We start from the raw sequence: 22,131 nt of genomic DNA, 5'->3' as shown, positions 1-22,131 counted from the left end.
ACCCAGGTGATTCGCAGCAGTGCTTCTGGTGTGTGTGGGAACCTGGTGAGGGATCATGACCTTGGTTAGCTTAGTTTAGCATACAGACTGGACATTATGGGAAACAGCTAGCCTGGCTCTGTCAGAACGTAACAGAAATTTGCCTTCCAGCTCACTTATTAAAACATTTGATCTGGCTTGTTTAAACTTTACAAAAACATAGGTGTGAACCCCCAGAAACTCCTGGAATCTACTCTTCTCATCTGGTGAGAATAAGTGAGTTGCGACCCCATGTTCATCAGAGGAAGCGTGTAGCTGCCTGCACCTTCCCCAGCCCATCACAGGGTCAGCCACTGCAGGGATTCAGGGGTGTTTGCATCATCTACGATCATACTGTCAGGACACTATGAGTGTGACCCAACTTTTAGCTAGGAGTCTCAGCTGCACGCCTAATTTAACTACAAGACAAACCAAAATTAAGCAGATCCAGTTGGGTGACTTTTGTAGATTTTCATGTGTTATCATTCAGTTAGTGTCCACACACACACACACACACACACACACACACACACACAAGCATAAACAAAAATGCATGCATGTAAATAACGTGCTGCTTATGATGCTGAGCAACGATTTTGCATATCCCATGTTTAATGATTGTGGGTGAGTGTAACTTTGCATTTTCGTTAGGTGCGGACAGAGTAACAAACATTCCTGTTTCTGGAGGGCTGTAGAGTTTAAACAAAGGCATGGTGAAAGGCGCAGTTTATGAGATTAAAATGTTAAACACAAGTGTAAAAATCTCTGACACTCTATAGACACATCAGACTGTAAGCCAACAAGGTGCAGTGAAAAAATTTCTCCAAGTCTCCAAGGGGATGACCCCATGTGACCGTAACAGCTGAGAATTTCACAACAAAGGGAAGAAAGAGGAAGAACTGGGGGAGGAGGATGGAGGGAACAGGGGAGTATCTGAGACAGAAGAACGATGGAGGGGAAGTAAAACCACATAGACATGGTTGTTAAAAAAAAAGTGTCCTTGTGAGAGTGTGTCATTCTGCTTGTGGGGTAGTGTCTCTGACCATCAGGTCGCCTCGACTCCTGTTGAAGACCATTGCATTGGCTAAGGAGAGTTCATGCAGACAACTTCTTGAAACGAAAAAAAACCAAATGCAATGGCGCTCCAGATCGACACGTAAGAGCATGTTGATCTGATGCTTCCTTCAGCAGGATGACATCATTTGTTGGTTATGAGCTCATAATGCTATGCTCAAGGTTTGGTTAAGTTTAAGCAGAAAAATAACTTGGTTAGGGTTATGGGAAATTAATAGTTTGGGTTAAAATAAGTTTAAAAAAAAAAACTTTATTACTTACTTCATTAAGGTAAGGAGACCTTTGACATCCTGGTTGTAATACTTAACAATCGTTGTCCGGGTTAGAAGACGTTAACGCTGACTGTTGGAAATAAAGCAGCGGCAAACAGTGATCTTCCGTTCTGAAGTCATTTTCATGTCCCATCCATCCACCCTGACCTCCTCCATCTGCTGACTTTGTGGCTCAAAAGAAAAAGTCACCCAGCTTCCTCCTTCTCTCCTGAGGGGCAAGAATCATAATTACTACAGCCTCTAGAGAGCTTTGTCACTTGAACATAAACAAATATTTTAGGCGCTTACTGAAAAAATGATGCTGTCATTTGAGGACATGCTAAAAGAAAAAATACAGGTTTTAGGCAAATATGTCTAACTGCAGATTCATGTGACTAAACCTTGTACACACCCACACCAAGGCAGCCGCTGTCATTGTTTTTACAGTTTAATGCTTGAACAAAGCCATGGCAGAGACCAGGAATATACCTGGAAGCCTGAGACACTTGGTGGAGATTTAATTTTTGGAAGGTGGCAAACAAAGCTTCTGCATAATTGATGGTATAGTGTATTAAAACATAAAAGCAATGGCAGCTGCGCAACATATTTGGCGTTCCAGGTTTGTTCTGTTCATATTTAAAAATCTGTGATAGTTTCTTTTGTACTTGATCTATGGATAAAAGGCAGAAAGGGAAGAGTGAACACCTTATGAAATCTAATGAAAGCCACAAACACTATGTTTCCTACTGTACTTCACATGCAGCTCATTAACCGCAGCACGTCCTGATCACACCCATCTTTTTTCCATAAACGACTTACTTCCTCTTTCCTCTTCAGTTGTGGGACTTCTCTTCTCTGCCACGCAAACACACGCACACACACAAAACCCTTTCTGTTAATCCTTATAGAAAAAGTGTGAGTTAAGTTAAGGCTAGTGTGTGTGCGTGTGTGTGTGTATGTGTGTGTGTGTGTATGTGTGTGTGTGTGTGTGTGTGTGTGTGTGTGTGTGTGTGTGGCATTGTTCCCAGTGTGATGACTGCTTTTGCAGTCAAGGCTTAACTTTTGTGCTGAGTAACTCTGTGACCAAAATCTGACCTGAGTCCATTAGTGTGTGTGTGTGTGCGTGTGTTAGCGTGTGTGTGTGTGTGTGTGTGTGTGTGTGTGTGTGTGTGTGTGTCTGTAGACCACTTGCTGAATGGACAGAATGTGTCTGACTTCATGATGGGCTATCTGCTCAACTGAACACTGCGTGTGAGTGCGTGTGTGTGTGTGTGAGATTTGACAAGTGATGTCATTGCTCATTCGCATGTATGTGCACACAAGCACACTAGCACACAGCATTTAGAGTTAATGATATGAGTACAACCCACAGTTTTATTAAGGAGATGCTCAATACTTATTACACATACATCACTTTTAGCCACAGTAATGTCGGTCTATTGGTCAGACCGCCACGGTGGTTCAAACTAAAACATCTCAACAAATGTTAGATTGACTGCCATGAAATTTTGTACAGACATTGATGATCCCCAACGGAATAAGAAAATAGTTCGACATAAGGATCTACCTTATTTGCTTACTGGTGAAGACTTAGATGGGAACGCCGATACAAATCTAATATGTGTCCATTAAATATATCGCAAAAAGGTTGAAAACATAGGAACTATTTTTGAGCACTTTCCAACCAACGGAGACTGAAGGAAGCTGTTGCTCCCAAGAAGTAGTTCAACACACAGCTTCCTGGAGACACAATTTAAAAAAACAACATATAATGGACTAAACATTGAGCTGTAGAAATGCTGGTAAGATGATTTTATTTCCTTTGGACAGAGCCAGGATAACTGTTTCCCCTGTTCCCAGTCTTTTGTGCTTTGTATCATATATGAGGGTGGTATTGATCTTCCGTGTGGAACTTTTGTTTCGTTTTTAGTTTGTCTATATTCCATTGTCAACACCAATGTCCTCCCTGCAGTGTTTTCATATGTTTACACCTCACTAATCAGGTTCGGCACTTTTCAAACACAGGTTAGTTCTGGTGGAAAATCTAGTTTCTTTTCAACCACAGTCTTGTTTTCATCAGTTTGGATGTCCATTTATTTACTTTCTTCAATTCTACAAATATGCAGTACATAGGTTATCTAATATATATGTTCTGCATACACATGGGCATTAACGAGTTAAATAAAGTCAGTGAAATATTTAGGGTTTTTTTTTAGATTCAGTATTACACACTCTCTCTGTCTTTTTCTATTCAAAGAGCCAATATGACCTTTTTAGCACTTCCATTAAAGGGTGTGGAGAGGTAGAGGAGGAATACCAGAGAAAGAGGAAGGATATTATAGCTATTTCAAAAACCACTCCTACAGACTACAGCCTCCAGCTGTGCTGTCGCTTTTGTCTGCTTAGACATTCATGTAGCCTCGAGGAGTGAATTACACACCTAATGACGCCCTTATCTTTGCTCTCTGTCTCTCTCTTTCTGTGCTGCAGCCCTTGCTCACTCTGTTCATGTCTTTGTACGTGTCTCGCCGTCTGTCCCTGTCTCTCTTTTGATGTCTAATTTAAACGTTCTCTCCCTGCTGTCACTCAGGGATTTTTCTCATTGTTTTTGTCTTTCTTCATTGGAAACATCTCTAACTCAATTTATAACTGCCTCATCTGTAACTACAATCAAGGACAAGTTCATGCAGCCATGATATATCAGACATGCTTTATGGAAATTTGTCAATGTAATTTTAACTAATATTTACTACCTGTGTTCTTAATTCCATTTCTAATCTTGAACATTATCTCTACCCATATATCAGTGCCCAGAAACACTGTGCTCTAACAACCTACCACGAATGTGAAAACAGTGATAAGCTTGTTCATGGCTCGTGTGAATAAGTTTGCCAGTTAATGATGGCTGGGCTGACACAAAGAAAATATCACATTACACTCTTGACAGGGCAAACAGCTGGGGGGGAGAGGGCACTTAACACACACAGACACACACTTACACATTCACACAGGCGATTTAATATGTTACACACAAAGGGAGAGAAATGTTTATGAAGGAACATACTGACACAGACATTTCAGAAATCTGCTCATGCTTTTATTGGATCAAGGGATGTTTTAGTCACACACATAATGCACAGATGTTCCTGAACAGACACACACACACACACACACACACACACACACACACACACACACACACCATTCTTCTTGGGTCCCCTCCAGATCACAGCATCATCAGGGCTGCCGAGCAGGAAACCAATAGACATGACTGCCAGGTGACACACACAGGTGCATCTACCACTTCTCTTTGTCTGATTGCAAAGCCAGAAAACTGATACTCTTCTGACCAATCACCATTTTCTAAAATGCCAATAAGCCAATAAAACAGTTTGTTCACAAAGTTTAAATGTGTTTGAATAGAAACAACTGTGGACTACCAAGACCCACATAAAATGATATGCAATACACACACACACACACACACACACACACACAAATGAAATGAATGAAAAAAGAAAAAGTCAGAGAAGTGGAGAGAGATGCCACAAATTTAACACATTGAAGATGTTGTGTGCATTTCTTTAATTAAAGAATCATTCTTAACCTGTTACCTCATCTAATTAAGTAAAATGTTTACGCAGCAGTAACTTATGCCAACTGTATTGCTGATACTTCCTGAGGATATTACTAGCCTTTGCTCTTTACAGTTAATGTTCTCTGAGATCCCCCCCTGAATTCCTCACTTTTCTAAATGTTCGAAATAAAATTTCTAAGATCATTAATATTTCCATGAATTTTAATGACATATTAATGATGTTAAAATGCCAAATAGAGCAGCTTTAAAATGTTATATATTCAGTTCAGCAACTTTAATTTCAATTTCTATAAAACTTGAATGTGTATTATACAACCCCCCTTCTCCCTGATTCTTTCCTTACCCGTGTGTGTATGTGACTGGAACTTTTCCAGGCATGACTGAATCAACAGCACCCCCCAGTGGGAACTCAGTCATCCGGCACAGATCCAGCTGAAGTGCGATCCGACTTGTTTTCGGAGTCCAACAACCCATAACCAGGTTTGAAGCACACACGGACAGCCATTACTGTTCTGGCGGTGGGACTGAACGGCGTTTGTTAATTTCCTGCTATTTTCCCCATGCCAGCCCTTCCCTTAGATGCAGGATGGAATCTGATTACATAACATGTTGATTTATTAAAAGACTGCTCACATTCTCATGGACACAGAGTAAACCGGCATGAAGTCCACAAGCAGCAGCAAAAATCAATAAACTGCAGTGGTAAGTGAAGGTAAACTGCAAGTATAAGTCCAACAGCAGCTGTGCACGAAGTTCAAGTTACTAATAAATAATAATCACAACATTCATAAACATACAGTTCATTAATTTGAAAACAATTTTGACTAATTGAAAGGCTTAAATGTCACATATGGTACTCCTGGGCCCAAGGTCTGAATTATCTGTCCCAAAGCTAGACATCAGAGAGAATCCATAGATTAACACAAGGGGCACTGACTTTGTGAAGAATCAACAGATGTGTATTCCAGTAAAATATTGATTAAATGTCAGAAGTGACAAATTAAAATGTGGAATCCAGGAATTGCATTACTCTTCGGCTAGTAGTCAGGCTACTGAAGTTATGTAGCTGAAATTACTTTGAGCCACTAGATTCCCTCACCAACCCCATAATCTATAGTAGCTGTGTAGTGTACCCACTAACAGATCTCATCCACATTTTTAATTGGATATAAAGTTTAAGATTTGAAACACTCATTTTGATGATAGCAATGTAATTTACAGTACATGTTCAGAGTTGTTAAGACATTTACTCTGCGTTGTTGTGGATCCATGTCTGTTCATTTAGAGCAGCACATATTATTATGGTCTGGATTTAAATGTAGATTTTTCATCTTAACATTAATTCTTTGAACTCTACTCCAGCATAGTGTAACAAAAATATTCAAATAATTCATTCCCCACCTCTGTCATCAGACAACTTATGCCTCTTTTTGTGTGGCAGTAGTGAAAATTAGTCATTGTCAAAAGTGTTGTGGTTTCAGAATGATGGAGACAATTAGATTCAAAATATGATACAGGCTTGGGATGATTTTTTTTCCTCGGCAACTATCATGTTTTTCCCAAATGATGTACAAATGGATTGATGCAGTAAACAGTGCATGTAGCTGCCATGAATGGGGGAAAAAATTCCCTGGGGGAGCATGTCCCCTGAATACAGACCTAAGTTTGGGCTAACAGGGGCGGAGCCAGACATTGTTTACAATGGCTATTTCTTTAGTTTATATTATAGGTTCATTTCGTGTATACTTTGATATACTTGGACATTTGCAGAAGCGGACTGAAAAGACTAGAATTAACTGAATAAAGCACCGAAAACCAGTTTAGTTCGGCTGAATCATAAATGTAATGAATCGTATGAGCCTGACGTGTTTACTCTTTAATACATTATTATCATGTTATTTCACACAGTCCATGTCTCAAACAGATGCGTTGTTGCCAGAGAAGGAGGTTTATAAACGACGCCACAGAAGTTTCCTGTTGTGCGTATCCGGAACCATCAACGAGGGAAGACTTTCATTGACGGACGCTTGTGTGAAGATGTCGGACGTACCAGATAATGCTAATGAACGTAAGATTTTTAAAAGTTAAATTTATGTGGATTGTATCTACTAGACCATAAACCTATTGGTTCGCGATTTGGCGTTTTGTAATAGCGTCTCACTGGTTGTGGTGTGTTTTAAACAAACGTCTGTTTTACTGTTGACAAGACTACACTTAAAATATTCCTGTTATTTTCCAGGGTTTTTACATCCAGGCAGGTTCATCAGTTATAATATCGCCACCTGGACGTGCAGTGCTGGGACATTTTAGTCAGAGCGAATAACAAATTGCTTCGTCAATTGTGAAGTTCAGTGACGCAGTTATTAAAATGTTAGTTAGATAGTTAGATTAAATTAGATAAACATCAGCGGATTAATGCCAAAACAGAAATTTGTCTGGACAAGTACTAGTAAATAGTAAATACCGACGGTCAGTTAAACAGTATTGAATGAGTTTGTAATGAAGCGCCACAGTGCTGCCTGAAATTGTGCTGATTCACTGTGACACAGTTTTCAGGGTCCAGAAACACAGTGAAAAATGACCACCTGGTGTTTCTCGATAGAATACCACTTTTAATCATATTAATCTGCAGTATGGAATTGTATAATAAAAGCAGCTTCCCCTTTTAATTGACTTTGTTAAAATGATCATATTCCTCTCTAATCTGTAGCTGTGGGATATCTGCACAGGGTGAAATATTCAAACCCGAAACCTCATGTTTTTGATGGCCACACCAGTCCATCAAATGGAAATATTCCAGATGTTTTCTGCAAGATTTTTTACACATTTCCTCAAGATTCTGTTTGGCGCGTTTAGTGTGTTTGGAAGCTAAAATATATCCTCTAGAATCAAAAAGAAAGTCATGTGAGTTTTTCTGCACAGCTGGATTTTGAAATGACATGCCAGTTTCCAGGTGGGTTAATGAGGTTAAAGAAAAGACGCTCAACTGTAGAGTTGGGTTTTAGCCACCTGAACCAGGCCCAGAACATACTTTGGGTTCAGATTGTTTTAAGATGCTCTGATATAGCCATCACAATAATAACTGGATTCCTATTACTCCTTTCAGATTGTCCAGGTACAACAAGTGAGCAAGCAGGAAAGACATCATCATGTCAGGGCTGCCCCAACCAGAAGTTGTGTGCTTCTGGAGCCACCAAGGCCCCAGACCCTGGTAAGATTGTTAACACACCTTGATATTATGGTAATTTGATATATACATTGGGGTTAGACAGTTCAACAAATCCACGTGGGATTAGTGGGGGACTTAAATTTGAATTTAGTGACTCATGGTGAAGCTGATTCAAACTCAAGAGGAAAAGTGAGGAGTCTTGTTCTGCTGCTTCACACATCTCCATCTTTCAACTCCTCCCCCTGTTTCTCATCCCAGCCATAGCAGAGATAGGACTGAAGCTGTCAACAGTCACACACAAGATCCTTGTGTTATCTGGAAAAGGAGGAGTGGGGAAGAGCACATTCAGTGCCCATCTGGCCCACGCCCTGGCAAGTGACAGCACAAAGGAGGTAATGTTTGTGTTTGCATTTTACATCTCTCTCAAGCGTCTCTCTGTGCTGCCTGTGCTCTAGTAGCTACTAGCTCAGTGGCAGAATGGCCACTTGGTCTTGTGTAGTTAATAAAGTTAAAACAACAAAAAACAAAGGTTGGATGGTGGGTCCAGGTGAGCCGTGCTATATAGCTGAGGTGGTGACAGTTTCGTTGTGACATCACAAAGTTACAGAAGTCCCAATGGCTCTTTTTAAGGCAGTTTGTGAATATGAGCTGTGTGGATTTCTCTGTGGATTGAGCGCTTTGATACTTTCACAGTATTTATATAGAACCTAGACCTGCTTTGTAATCAAAAAAGACATGGAAATCTCAGTCACCTTCCTTTTTTTTTTTTTTTTTTTTTTTTTCGGGCTATTTGTGCCTTTATTGATAGTGCAGTAGAGAAAGACAGGAAATGGGGAGGCAGAGAGAGGGGGAATGACATGCAGCTAAGGGCTTGTCCGAACCGGGGCCACCTGCAGCAAGGACTGTAGCCTCTACACATGGGGAGGATGCTCATCCAACTGAGCTACTCGACGCCCCCTCACTGTCTACTTTAAGATGCGTTTAAAACTGTGTTGTTTGTGTCTATTTACCTCCTGCTGTGCCTCGTTTACACTGGCTGAGGTTTAGTCTAAACTCAGTCGCCTTGTCCTGCAGAAATCATCAAAGTGCCACTAGAGGTCACTGTTGACATGGTTCAAGGGCATCAAGTTAAGCATAAGGGAAGATTTCAAACCACATTATTAATTCATTATTAGTTTCTAAAAAGTTCAAAAGTCACCATGTATAAACTTATTAAGGCAAAACTTTTACCAGTGTGTCACTACTTATATTGTGTAAGTACATTTAAAAGATGCCACATCTGCATCAAGAAAGAGGGTTATTGTCTATTTGACAAACTGAAGGGGTCAATTCAGAACAGCCACACACTGTATGAGTCACCTGAGGAGAAAAATATTATATATAGAACATAATGTATTTAACAGATTGAATTGCAATAGGGTCATTATTGTAGAAGCAATGTTTCCAGTAACAGGGTTTAAATTTGTTTTTGATTAAAAAAAAAAAAAAAGTGTCTTTGTGATAACAAAATGTGCAGCTTCCTGATAAAACCTCTGTAGGCTCTGTTGTTATTCCTGATTTCTTTCTGTAGCACTGACTAATCTGTTCTCTGAACTGCAAAATTAGAAAAACAGTTTGTTAAATTGCCATTTACCAAGTTAATGTACAACATTACCCTGTACCCAGATTAGCTGCTGTAAATCTGTGGTACAACAAGTTATAGTTTAGCTAAACTGCAGCTAAGCTAATCAGTGAAATGGCAAGAGCACCATTCAGTTCACTGTTTAACTTAAGATAAGTCAGTGTGTATTGTGGACACAGTTACTGTAAACCATAGACCTTGGCTAGTTTTAGGATGGAAGGCCAAACCAGTTCAGATTTAGCTGTGTTAATGTGAATAGGAAAAACACCTGTGTTTTTCTTCCCCACCCCACTGTCCTGATGTTTACCACATTCCCTCACACTGTGGGATGTGTCACTACTTATCAGTAGAAGCGAACCCTTCACAGTGTGTCTTGTTAAAACTACTTGTGTGCATAACCATGTTCAGCTGTATAAAAAGCTGCTGTAGTTCAAAGACAATGGATAAAACCTTGTCAGTCCTCCTCCTCTCTGATGTCTTCTTTGTAGCCTTTAAGACATTTCAAGAGGTCAGCGTCCTCACCCTCAATGCTTGTTGCAGACAGTTGTTCAGAATTACAAAACTGAGCCTGAGTCTGTTGCAGACTCCACTGCACTAGAGACTAAAGGGGGGTTTGTTTTTCTGCTCTCTGCTCTTCTCTTTCTAGGTTGCCCTGCTGGATGTAGATATCTGTGGTCCATCCATTCCAAGGATCATGGGCTTGGAGGGAGAGCAAGTAAGCTGTGGCTTAGTTAATGGGAAAATGAATAATAGTACAGGTACAACACATAATAATGAGTAAATATCACAAATCTGTGCAAAGGACGGTGTCCATGTTCTTCATTTTACATAAAGTATACGTGGTAAACTTTTTTCCAACCACATATTGTATTAATTCTTTGTGTGCATATCTTGTTTTAGTTTGTTTTTTGTTTTATTTTTTTGTGTAATCAAGCTTTAACGTTGGACTACACGTGCCTAATCTGTTGTTTTGTGCGCAGGTTCACCAGAGTGGCTCAGGCTGGTCTCCTGTGGTGAGTCACTTCAAACTATGCTGCTGGAATTTTTTTTATGTTTAATTCTTCGAAGAAATTATTGTTGCCTATATCATAAATATGTGTTTGTGTGTTTGTGTGTGTGCGTTGCAGTATGTGGAAGACAACCTGGCAGTCATGTCTATTGGTTTCCTGCTCAGCAGCCCTGATGATGCTGTGATCTGGAGAGGACCCAAGAAGAATGGTGTGTGTGTGTGGGGGTGTGTGTGTGGTGGGTGTGTGAGAAAAAAATTGTTTTACTTTTTCCATGTCATGCCACTATAAATTGTGTGGTGTTCGTCTCCAATCAGGGATGATCAAGCAGTTTTTGAGAGATGTGGACTGGGGGGAGCTGGATTACCTCATTGTGGACACGCCCCCTGGCACCTCTGACGAGCACCTCTCTATTGTCCAGTATCTAAGCTCCACCCACGTTGATGGAGCTGTCATCATCACCACACCACAGGTACACACATGGACAAGCATATAACCTATAACAGTTGCTGCAGTAACTAACATTGGGCCTCATTCACCAACCTCTCTTAAGAAGAAACCCAGTTACACACTTTTTTTACGAAGATTCTGACTTTCACAAATGTTTTCTGATTTGGGATTTGTTTCTAGATAAGAACAGAATCTACGCACACTTAAGATCATTCTTAAGCACATTTGAGTACTGAGATTTTTGAGCAAAATAAGTGGTTATTGCGTTTTCTTCTGTTCTACAATTATATATTATATTATTTATAATAAGATAATATTTTTGTCATTTATAATATATTTTTTTAAATAACCTTTGTTATTTTATAAAGCATTATGGTCTTTTAATATAAATGAACATTACATTAACACTTAACGGCTCGTTTGCAGCTCACCTCCTGCAACAGTACCTCCACTTCAGAACTACTAAAGTTCATTTTGCGTTTTGATTCCGGTGCTCCATCTTTAGATTTTCATTTTTGGCATTTTCTCAACTTTCCCTTATGGTATCTCTTTGTGACGTCTGTCTGTGCCTGCACAATTCTGCAGTTTAAGAACATGAACCTGATCTACAGGTGCATTTCAATAAATTAGAATATCATGGAAAAGTTCATTTATTTCAGTTATTCAATTCAAAAAGTGAAACTCATATATTATATAGATTCATGACACACAGAGTGAAATATTTCAAGCCTTTATTTCTTTTAATTTTGATGATTATGGCTTACAGCTAATGAAAACCCAAAATTCAGTATCTCAGAAAATTAGAATATTACATAAGACCAATAAAAAAAAGGTATTTTTAATACAGAAATGTTGGCCGACTGAAAAGTATGTTCATGTATATGCACTTAATACTTGGTCGCGGCTCCTTTTGCTTGAATTACTGCATCAATGCGGCGTGGCATGGAGACAATCAGCCTGTGGCACTGCTGAGGTGTTGGAAGTCCAGGTTTCTTTGATGGCGGCCTTCAGCTCGTCTGCATTGTTGGGTCTGGTGTCTCATCTTCCTCTTGACAATACCTCAAAGGTTCTCTATAGGGTTCAGGTCAGGCGAGTTTGCTGGCCAATCAAGCACAGTAATACCATGGTGATTAAACCAGGTATTGGTACTTTTGGCAGTGTGGGCAGGTGCCAAGTCCTGCTGGAAAATGAAATCAGCATCTCCATAAAGCTTGTCAGCAGAAGAAAGCATGAAGTGCTCTAAAATTTCCTGGTAGACGGCTGCGCTGACTTTGGACTTGATAAAACACAGTGGACCAACACCAGCAGATGACATGGCTCCCCAAATCATCACTGACTGAAAACTTCACACTGGACTTCAAGCAACTTGGATTCTGTGCCTCTCCATTCTTCCTCCAGACTCTGGGACCTTGATTTCCAGATGAAATGCAAAATTTACTTTCATCTGAAAAGAGGACTTTGGACCAGCAGTCCAGTCCTTTTTCTCCTTAGCCCAGGTAAGACGCTTCTGACGTTGTCTCTGGTTCAGGAGCGGCTTGGCAGGCCCATGGCCTGGATACATCTGTGCGCGGTGGCTTTTGATGAACTGACTCCAGCCTCAGTCCACTCCTCGTGAATCTCCCCCAAATTCTTGAATGGCCTTTGCTTCACAATCCTCTCAAGGCTGCGGTTATCCCTATTGCTTTTGTACCTTTTTCTACCACACTTTTTCCTTCCACTCAACTTTCTATGAATATGCTACAGCACTCTGTGAACAGCCAGCTTCTTAAGCAATGACCTTTTGTGGCTTACCCTCCTTGATGACTGTCTCCTGGACAACTGTCAAGTCAGCAGTCTTCCCCATGATTGTGTAGCCTACTGAACCAGACTGAGAGACCATTTAAAGGCTCAGGAAACCTTTGCAAGGGGGTTTTCTGTTAATAAGCTGATTAGACTGTGACACCGTGAGTCTACAATATTGAACTTTTTCACAATATTCTAATTTTCTGAGATACTGAATTTTGGGTTTTCATTAGCTGTAAGCCATAATCATCAAAATTAAAAGAAATAAAGGCTTGAAATATTTCACCCTGTGTGTCATGAATCTATATAATATGAGTTTCACTTTTTGAATTAAATTACTGAAATAAATGAACTTTTCCATGATATTCTAATTTATTGAGATGCACCTGTAGAGTTTTCTTAAGAACAACTTATGAAAGTTCTTAAGAAAATACTTAAGACGATATTAGTGAATGACGCCCACTAACTGCATTTACAGCAACCGTAAAGGGGAATTCTGCCATAACCACCTGGATTTGTTCGTTTAGTTGGTGGTTTTTACCTTAATCTACAGAGTAATAGTGATAGTGACACTAAAAACCACAACGAGATTATTAGACAACAAACGAGATCTGATAATAAGATCTGATGCTGCGGTTAAACACGGGTATCATGCCATATACTCAAAACGCAACATTGCTACAGCTGCATTATATTTTGGCATCTCTGTTAAACATTAGGTTTTGTTATAATGTCTCTAGTAATCAAAAGCAAAGACCTTATGTCTAGAATTCACATCAGAATATATTAGCAATCATAAAAGAAGAAAACCAAAAAGAGAAAAAAGAGAGGGGGTGACTGTATAATGGAAGACCATGATAGAGTGTAGTAGTTTGTCACAAGTGGAAAACCCCTCACTCCCCATACTCCTGTAAGTGTCACCAGTCGTCTCTCCACCTACATGTGTAACCCACAGCTAAATGCAGTAAGTAGCCAACCATTGGGGGTTAGTGGAAAATAATTCTGAGAAGATTGAGAGAAATTGGCACAGCTTTCAAAATGACATATTTTGTTGGTCATTGAAGTGAAATGAAGTAAATTTAATCTCTGCAGCAAACAGACATTGAAAAAAACTGTTACTTTCTCCAGTAAAATCCAACTGTATTTGTGGCATGTGCAAAAGTTTGAACAATTTGCTACTTTTAAATCATCGGAACTTGAGGAACTCATTTAGCCTTAATTGTCTTGTTACAACTTGTTTGCTGATGACATTTCCAGAGTTGATAAATTCTCTGACTCTAAAAAAAAACCTATGCCCAACTGAGGATCTGAAAATGAAGCTAACTGACTCCTACAAAGAAGGAGCGGTTATTAAAAAAAACAACCATAGCACTTCCAGTTTGAAATGGCTACTGTCTGAAATGGCATTATGAAATGACAGTTAAGGGGAACTGTCTAGGCCAGACAAGATCTGAAAGATCAGGAACACTTACAGAAAATAAGACTGCATATCTGCTGTGCCGAAAGGCAAAACAAAACCCCCATATGACTGTAACGTATCTGTCGGACACGCAAGGGATGGGGTTTTAAGTTTGATGAGGGTTGAAGCTTGCTGAGGGACATTTTTCTTATTTTAGCATAAGGCTGCAACATGACAAAATGTGAAAACTTTGATGATCCCTGTAACTTTTTTGATAGTGCTTTCATTTCACACAATGTTTTTACCAAATGGCAACCAACAGAGGATGCTATTTTATCATGAACTCATAAAAGTTTAAGCTCCACTGCCCACACTAACTGCCATGGCACAATATAAAGTTGTTTAATAGTTAAGTACAAAACACAAAATTGTAGCAACACCCAACATGAAATACAGAACAGTTAAGCAGAAAAATAATAAACCCTGTGGATTTGCAGGTGTCCTCTCCTGAAGTATACATTATATACTATCAAAGCTATAGGTTGTATATAGATGGTATGTATTCATTTTACAGACACGCGTATAAACCCAACACAATACTTTGAGGCTTGGTTGCTGACTGCACATTATTTCACACCTGCTTTGATAAGGAATGCTGGTTTGTTTGTATGACAAGGACAGACTAACGTTGGTGTGTGGACTAAATTGGCTACAGACCTTTCAACACACAAATACACACACATTGACCATCTTATAGATATAGACATACACACTGTGAATTAACCCATGTAATCTCCAATTCTAAGACAATACTCAGTGGTCCTTTGAGCTAATACTGGCTAAAATATGAAATGCCATACTGAAGGTTCTTCTGCAGTTTATGCACGGTATCAAGCAGCAGCTAACTTTAGCAGTTCGCCATTATCATTGTAGCTATAAAGAAGTCTTAAGTGTGTCAGCATGCCAACATTCCTGTGTGCTCAGGGTAACGGCTAACTGTGCTTAACCTGCAGTGTTTTGGAGCAGACTTTGGACTAAAGATTTTTGAAAAAAAAATCTGTTCTGCTCTTGTTTAAGTTGTTTGTCCTTTTCATTCTAAGAAAATATGACACTTAAATGAAGTCAGGACTTACGAGGTCAGACAGCAGTTGAATCATTTCCTCATTCCATCAGCTCTCGCTTAACCAAAAGTCACCACCTATGAGGTGGGAATTACCCCTGGAAAGAGGCCAGTTGCCTAGCTCTTGATATCAAAGAGTATTTTTTTCACACTCTAACAACTAACACATTTATATGTGAGAGCTAAACACACAGCTTTTTCTCAAGGGAACACTGATAGCAGACGTGAGTGAAGGGAAAACAATATTAATGGATCCTTTCTCTTTCGCTCTTCTCACTCTGTTTCTTCCCTATCTCTCTTCTCTCCTGTCTGCCTTCTACCTCACCCTCGTGTCTTGCATTGCCTTTCTTTTTCTGTTTCGCTATTTCCGTTTCCTCTGTCTGGTTCTCTCTCTCTAGGAGGTGTCGTTGCAGGATGTGCGAAAGGAGATCAGATTTTGTCAGAAGGTCAAGCTGCCAATCATCGGAGTGGTGGAGAACATGAGCGGTTTCGTCTGTCCGAAATGCAAGGTCACTGACAGATTCACATGCACGTACAGTCGTGGTCAAAAGTTTACATACACTTGTAAAGAACATAATGTCATGGCTCTCTTGAGTTTCCCGTTACTTCTACAAGTCTGATTTTTCTCTGATAGAGTGACTGGAACAGATACTTCTTTGTCACAAAAAACATTCATGAAGTTTGGTTCTTTCATTACTTTATTATGGGTTAACAGAAAAAATGATCAAATCTGCTGGGTCAAAAATATACATACAGCAGTGCTAATATTTGGTTACATGTCCCTTGGCTATTTTCACTTCAATTAAGCGCTTTGGTAGCCATCCACAAGCTTCTGGCAAGCTTCTCGTTGAATCTTTGACCATTCCTCTTGACAGAATTGGTGCAGTTCAGTTAAATTTGATGGCTTTCTGACATGGACTTGTTTCTTCAGCATTGTCCACATGTTCTCAATGGGATTTAAGTCAGGACTTTGGGAAGGCCATTCTAAAACCCTAATTCTAGCCTGATTTAGCCATTCCATTACCACTTTTGATGTGTGTTTGGGGTCATTGTCCTGTTGGAACACCCAACTGCGCCCAAGATCCAACCTTCGGGCTGATGATTTTAGGTTATCTTGAAGAATTTGAAGGTAATCCTCCTTCTTCATTATCCCATTTACTCTCTGTAAAGCACCAGTTCCATTGGCAGCAAAACAGCCCCACAGCATAATACTACCACCACCGTGCTTGACGGTAGGCATGGTGTACTTGGGGTTAAAGGCCTCACCTTTTCTCCTCCAAACATATTGCTGGGCATTGTGGCCAAACAGCTCGATTTTTGTTTCGTCTGACCACAGAGCTTCCCTCCAGAAGGTCTTATCTTTGTCCATGTGATCAGCAGCAAACTTCAGTCAAGCCTTAAGGTGCCGCTTTTGGAGCAAGGGCTTCCTTCTTGCACAGCAGCCTCTCAGTCCATGGAGATGCAAAACACGCTTGACTGTGGACACTGACACCTGTGTTCCAGCAGCTTCTAATTCTTGGCAGATCTGCCTTTTTGGTGGTTCTCGGTTGACTCTTCACCCTCCTGACCAATTTTCTCTCAGCAGCAGGTGATAGCTTGCGTTTTCTTCCTGATCGTGGCAGTGACAAAACAGTGCCATGCACTTTATACTTACAAACAATTATTTGTACTGTTGCTCTTGGGACCTGCAGCTGCTTTGAAATGGCTCCAAGTGACTTTCCTGACTTGTTCAAGTCAATGATTCACTTTTTCAGATCCATGCTGAGCTCCTTTGACTTTCCCATTGTAGCGTTTGTGGGCGTTTGTATCCAATGAGCCCTATTTAAATGGCCTCAGAGAAGTCACCAGCTGTAGTCACTCATAATCACTCACAAGTAGTTAAGAGGCCATGCTATGAAGCTCATTTCATTGACACAACTTTCTAAGTCACCAAAATTGCTAATTCATGTTGCTGTATGTATATTTTTGACCCAGCAGATTTTGTCACTTTTTCTGTTAACCCATAATAAAGTCATAAAAGAACCAAACTTCATGAATGTTTTTTGTGACAAAGAAGTATCTGTTCCAGTCACTCTATCAGAGAAAAATCAGACTTGTAGAAATAACTGAAAACTCAAGAGAGCCATGACATTATGTTCTTTACAAGTGTATGTAAACTTTTGACCACAACTGTAATGCTCAGACACACTTGTATACAAACACAATCAATCTGGATGAAAAGCATGGAAATGTACAGTACATGAACTGGGGAAGCATCTGGGCAAATCATGCATTAAAAAAAATTTAAATATTAGTCATTTTTATCTTTCTGCATCATCCCTCATTAAAGGACACGATTTTTAAAGTACTTAAAGGGCCACTCCACCAATTTTGCACATGCACATCAGTTTATTTCTTTTGAGGTGTACTGCTCAGTCTGTGAAAACAGTTGTATGAATAACCCTGATGATGTCATAGCGATGTCATTAGGGTCGTCTTGGATTGGTTTTATGTGTTTAAAAGACAGTAAGAAAGAAAGGGAGCCTGTGTTTCGCAGTTGGGAGGTTTAGTTTGACAGATGTCAGTATTTACCAGACAAGTAAGATCTAACAAAACACACTACAGAGTTGCATTATGGGAAATGTGTTCCAGTAGCTTGACTCATACTAGGGACTTAAAGTCAGGATATATTGGCCTCCAATGCCTTGATTTTGACCATTCTCCTTTTTTCATCTGTCCCATAATAAGCCGTTTGAACAGAGAAAGAAACATTTAAGTATCAAACCGCTCCAGATTCAGAGCCAATACTATATTGAAAACACTGTTGAAGGTGATGTTTCTCACAGTTACACACAAGTCAGACTCAGTTTTACTGTTTGCACACTCAAACCACCATTGTGATTTCATTTGTTATTGACATTAAATGATGAAACAGACTACAAAAAAAAAAAAATTCATGGTGATTATGACAGTGACCTCACAATGAAAATGTGAACATCTAATCTAAACATTTAAATATTTTCCGTTCCTGGACTCGACATGTAAACAAGCAGCACCTGGATCCTAGGTCGTTTAGGCCCCCTGAAAACAATCTGAAAATGCAGCCAACAACTTTGGTTTTTCTTTGTCCTCTCTCTTGCAGAACACATCACAAATCTTCCCTCCCACCAGCGGAGGCGCTGAGCGAATGTGTGCGGATCTGAATCTGCCTCTGTTAGGAAAGATACCTCTAGACCCTCGGATTGCACGTAGCTGCGACGAGGGCAAATCTTTCTTCAACGTAGTACCCGACTCTCCTGCTGCTAAAGCGTACCAGAGCATTGTGCAGAGTGAGTGTTTACAAAGAATCCATTCACAACACAGACATACACAAACATGTCCCGTTCCCATTTGTCCACCTCTTTCATCATATTGTGAATTTCGATAGATTTCTGAGTAAGGGACATTTGACGCGCGACGATATATTTTGACTTCCATCGAAGTCCCTCCATTGTTTTTGATGACTAGATGGTTTACTTGTTGGTCCAATTCCTGATTAAACGTAATGAAAGGGGAAGTGATATCTTTACAAATGGGAACCAGTCTCATAAAGGGGAAGAAAGGTTTATATCGAAATTAAATAACTGTGCTGCATGAGATTAAAGTTGAAGCATCAAATTTGTTTTTTTTTTTAGTAGTGGATGAGTCACCAGGGCTTTTGCCTCGTGCATGCAAACACAAAGATAAAAAACAGAAGTATAGTTATCTGTTTGGAAATCTTAAAAAGTTAATCAAAACTACTATTTTCTTTAACACTAGCTCCTCTCCTCTGTCCTCCGTCAGGTATCCAGGACTACTGTTCCAACCATGTGACAGAGGAGCAGAGCACCACCTGAAGACCCTCTGATGGCGGCCATACTGAACCACAGCACTAGATAGATATGAATATGCTATGGTAGATATGAAACACGCATAGGAAAGCCCATAACATCAGTATTGCTACGTTTATTAAAGCTACAACATAATTGTAATTCGTGACAGGCAGCGACGTTGGTATTAGTTTGGTGAGGTGGCCAAAATAAGCACTTCGGTCCATTCTTCATTTTCGATTCTTGCATTACAAGTTGTTCCTACTGAAGATGTAAATCTCTGAAAACAGGTTGCAAATATAGAATTTAAATTTCAAGGTGGAATAAATGATTTTCCTAAAACAGCTGGGCACTGTAGTTGTTACTAAACATAACTCTAACAGGAGAAAGTAGTATATTTGTTGGGGAGTCTTTTCAGCTGCGGATTAATACACATGTCCTCAAGTGAGTATTTACAGCTGCAGAATAGTGTTTATGGGATTGACTCAAAATAACCTTCAGTGCCCACGTTAATGGGTAATAGTAAAGGAACATGCCACCCAGTTTAACGGTGTTGCTTATTGATGTGTTAACAGCAAACAGCAAAATAGAAAACAAAGCTCTATGGCACAGAGGGAGAAGATATATTAACCCTGGGTTACACGGAGAGTGATTAATCATGGAATCAATTCATTGTCTGTTTTTGTCTTTTTATGGGATTCATTGACGATAAGAGAAATATAGAATATCACCAGACTTATCTTTATGTAAGTTAAAGTGCAGGCGGGGGACCAGTGCAGTGTCAGAGGCTCAATTTGGCACAATCATACGTATAAACTATGTGACTTCCTTTGTAAGATGATACTGGCAAATACTGTCACTACTGTTAATACATGGTATTTGGGGAAGTTAAAGCTTTGATCATGTACTAGTTCAAGCAGTGGAGACGTTTAACCATTTCGCACAAGGACATTTTTCGGCTATCAATCCACTGGCCCTCATTGACCCTGGTTGCACAGAATCAGTAGTAAGCAGGAAGAGAGTCAAATGTGGCACCAATAACTGGGGATTGAACCCATGTAGGTTAACCACTGAGCACACATTTGATTTTGCTCTGTCGTTGATTGTAATCATTCCACCTTTCAAATCAGCAGAGTTTTATAGAGAGATGTTAACCTTCCATCTAAAGTTAAGTTTACAGTTTATCACGATTTGAGCGACTCTTCCTCGTATAGAATAAATATACCAGCAACAACATAACTTGTAAAGTTGTATTCCCTGTTTTGAAATACTGTTGTCTATGATTCCATTGATTTTATGTTAAAAAATTATTTGGACAGATGTTTATGTAACGTACGTCACGTACGTAATAAAATACCAAACAAGAAATGGCCTATCATGATTTTTCTATTCATTTTACTAAACCCTCACTGTAGGTTTGTTTTTGTATTGTTTATCTGCTTCTAAGTCTAGGTTCTGGGTAAACTTTAATGTTAAAACTCACAGTTTCATATGTATTGATGATGATTGCCTGTGTGCCTGTGCGTGCGTGTGTGTGTACACACGTGTGCACTTACTCATGTTGGGGGACATAAATTTGTTTGCATAATCAAATTGTGAGGATTTCATTTTAGAGTAAGGGTTGAGGACAAGAATTTCCTGCTTGGTCTAAAGGAACTGAATATAAGTCAGTATAATGTCCCCTGAAATGATGGAAATCAACTCTGTGCATATGTTTGTCCTCGTGTACTTGCTGTACATGGTAGTTCCCTCAGGCTTCACAAAAAAACACATGTGAAACTGCATCTGTATCCTGCTAACAGACAAAACAGCGGCAGCCTCAACCACACAGACAAGTGTTTTTCACACATCAGACTGCAGGTCCCTTGAAGCCTTTTATTAAAAAAAAAATAAATACAGAGAGAGGACAAAGGAAAAGCCTGGATAAATGAGTGGAGAAACACAATGAAAGCAGGTGCTTCCACACACGAACACCGCATGGTACAATGAAGCAGTTAACATCGAGTCGTGCCCTCGGCAGGTATAAAAATTCTGAGCAGGAGCTTCAGTCACAAAGATACTCAGCTGGACAGCCAGTGTTTGAATAGTAACTAAAGTGACATTTAGATCTATGGGAAAGACGTCAGTAAACGGGGTCCGAAGTTATAGTCGACCCTACATTTGAAGGAAAAACAGAAGAGCAACACTTCCTCGGATGATCAGCCTATGTCAGCAAGAACAGTCCCGTCAGTCACTTAAAGAGGGGTATTATAGTAAGGTTGCAATGGAGACGAATGCACTTTTTCAGACTTCAGTGGCACTGCTCTACAGAGATGTAGAAAAATGTCAGATGAGTCATTCTTCCCCATATTTTAGAAAAGCGGGCGAGTGCATACGTGGCCCACACCAAGAGAACGGTACGGGCCTGAATGCTTGGACCCTGCACTGAGGCTTACTTCTATAAAGGCGTTGTGCCTAAAAGATTCAATGCACGAGAAACCTCATACTGAGGCTACAAAATAGGTTTCTTCTCTATTTATCTTTCCTTACATGGTTTCTCCTCCATCGATATCCGTCATTAACAGATAATCTCTACTCATTTTAAGGTGCAGTATGTGTGGCAAGAGCCGTGGTACAAATCAAAAGCAAACCAAAAATGGTGATACTGGTTATAGCAGTGTGGCATGCACCGTGTCACCGAACCAGTTCTAACGCCTAAAATACATAACAGGTGACACATGTTTGATCATTAGTATTTTAGACAAAGCTTATAACGACACACTGTAAGTCGTGAACAATTGTGGTGTAAACAAGAAAGTCTGGGAAAATGTTCAGT

At 39.8% G+C, this 22,131-nt stretch overlaps 1 protein-coding gene across 1 annotated transcript; it reads left to right on the top strand.

Moving 5' to 3' along the window:
- The first annotated feature begins 6,851 nt into the window (after window positions 1-6,851).
- On the top strand, window positions 6,852-20,909 carry nubp1 (nucleotide binding protein 1 (MinD homolog, E. coli)). Its single transcript, XM_023397134.2, has 10 exons — window positions 6,852-7,009; window positions 8,048-8,152; window positions 8,369-8,502; window positions 10,378-10,446; window positions 10,712-10,744; window positions 10,859-10,949; window positions 11,056-11,210; window positions 15,888-15,998; window positions 18,611-18,797; window positions 19,291-20,909. Exons 1-10 carry the CDS (start codon window positions 6,853-6,855, stop codon window positions 19,341-19,343), a joined length of 1,095 nt encoding a protein of 364 aa, XP_023252902.2. The 5' UTR covers window position 6,852; the 3' UTR covers window positions 19,344-20,909.
- The last annotated feature ends 1,222 nt before the right edge of the window (window positions 20,910-22,131 follow it).

This window comes from Seriola lalandi, unplaced genomic scaffold (assembly GCF_002814215.2).
Source record: "Seriola lalandi dorsalis isolate HSWRI2012SDOR001 ecotype SW California unplaced genomic scaffold, Sedor1 jcf7180002054997, whole genome shotgun sequence".
In the NCBI taxonomy this organism is placed as follows: domain Eukaryota; kingdom Metazoa; phylum Chordata; class Actinopteri; order Carangiformes; family Carangidae; genus Seriola; species Seriola lalandi.
Note: the sequence above shows the minus strand (reverse complement) of the source record. Positions and strands in the feature narration are given on the sequence as shown.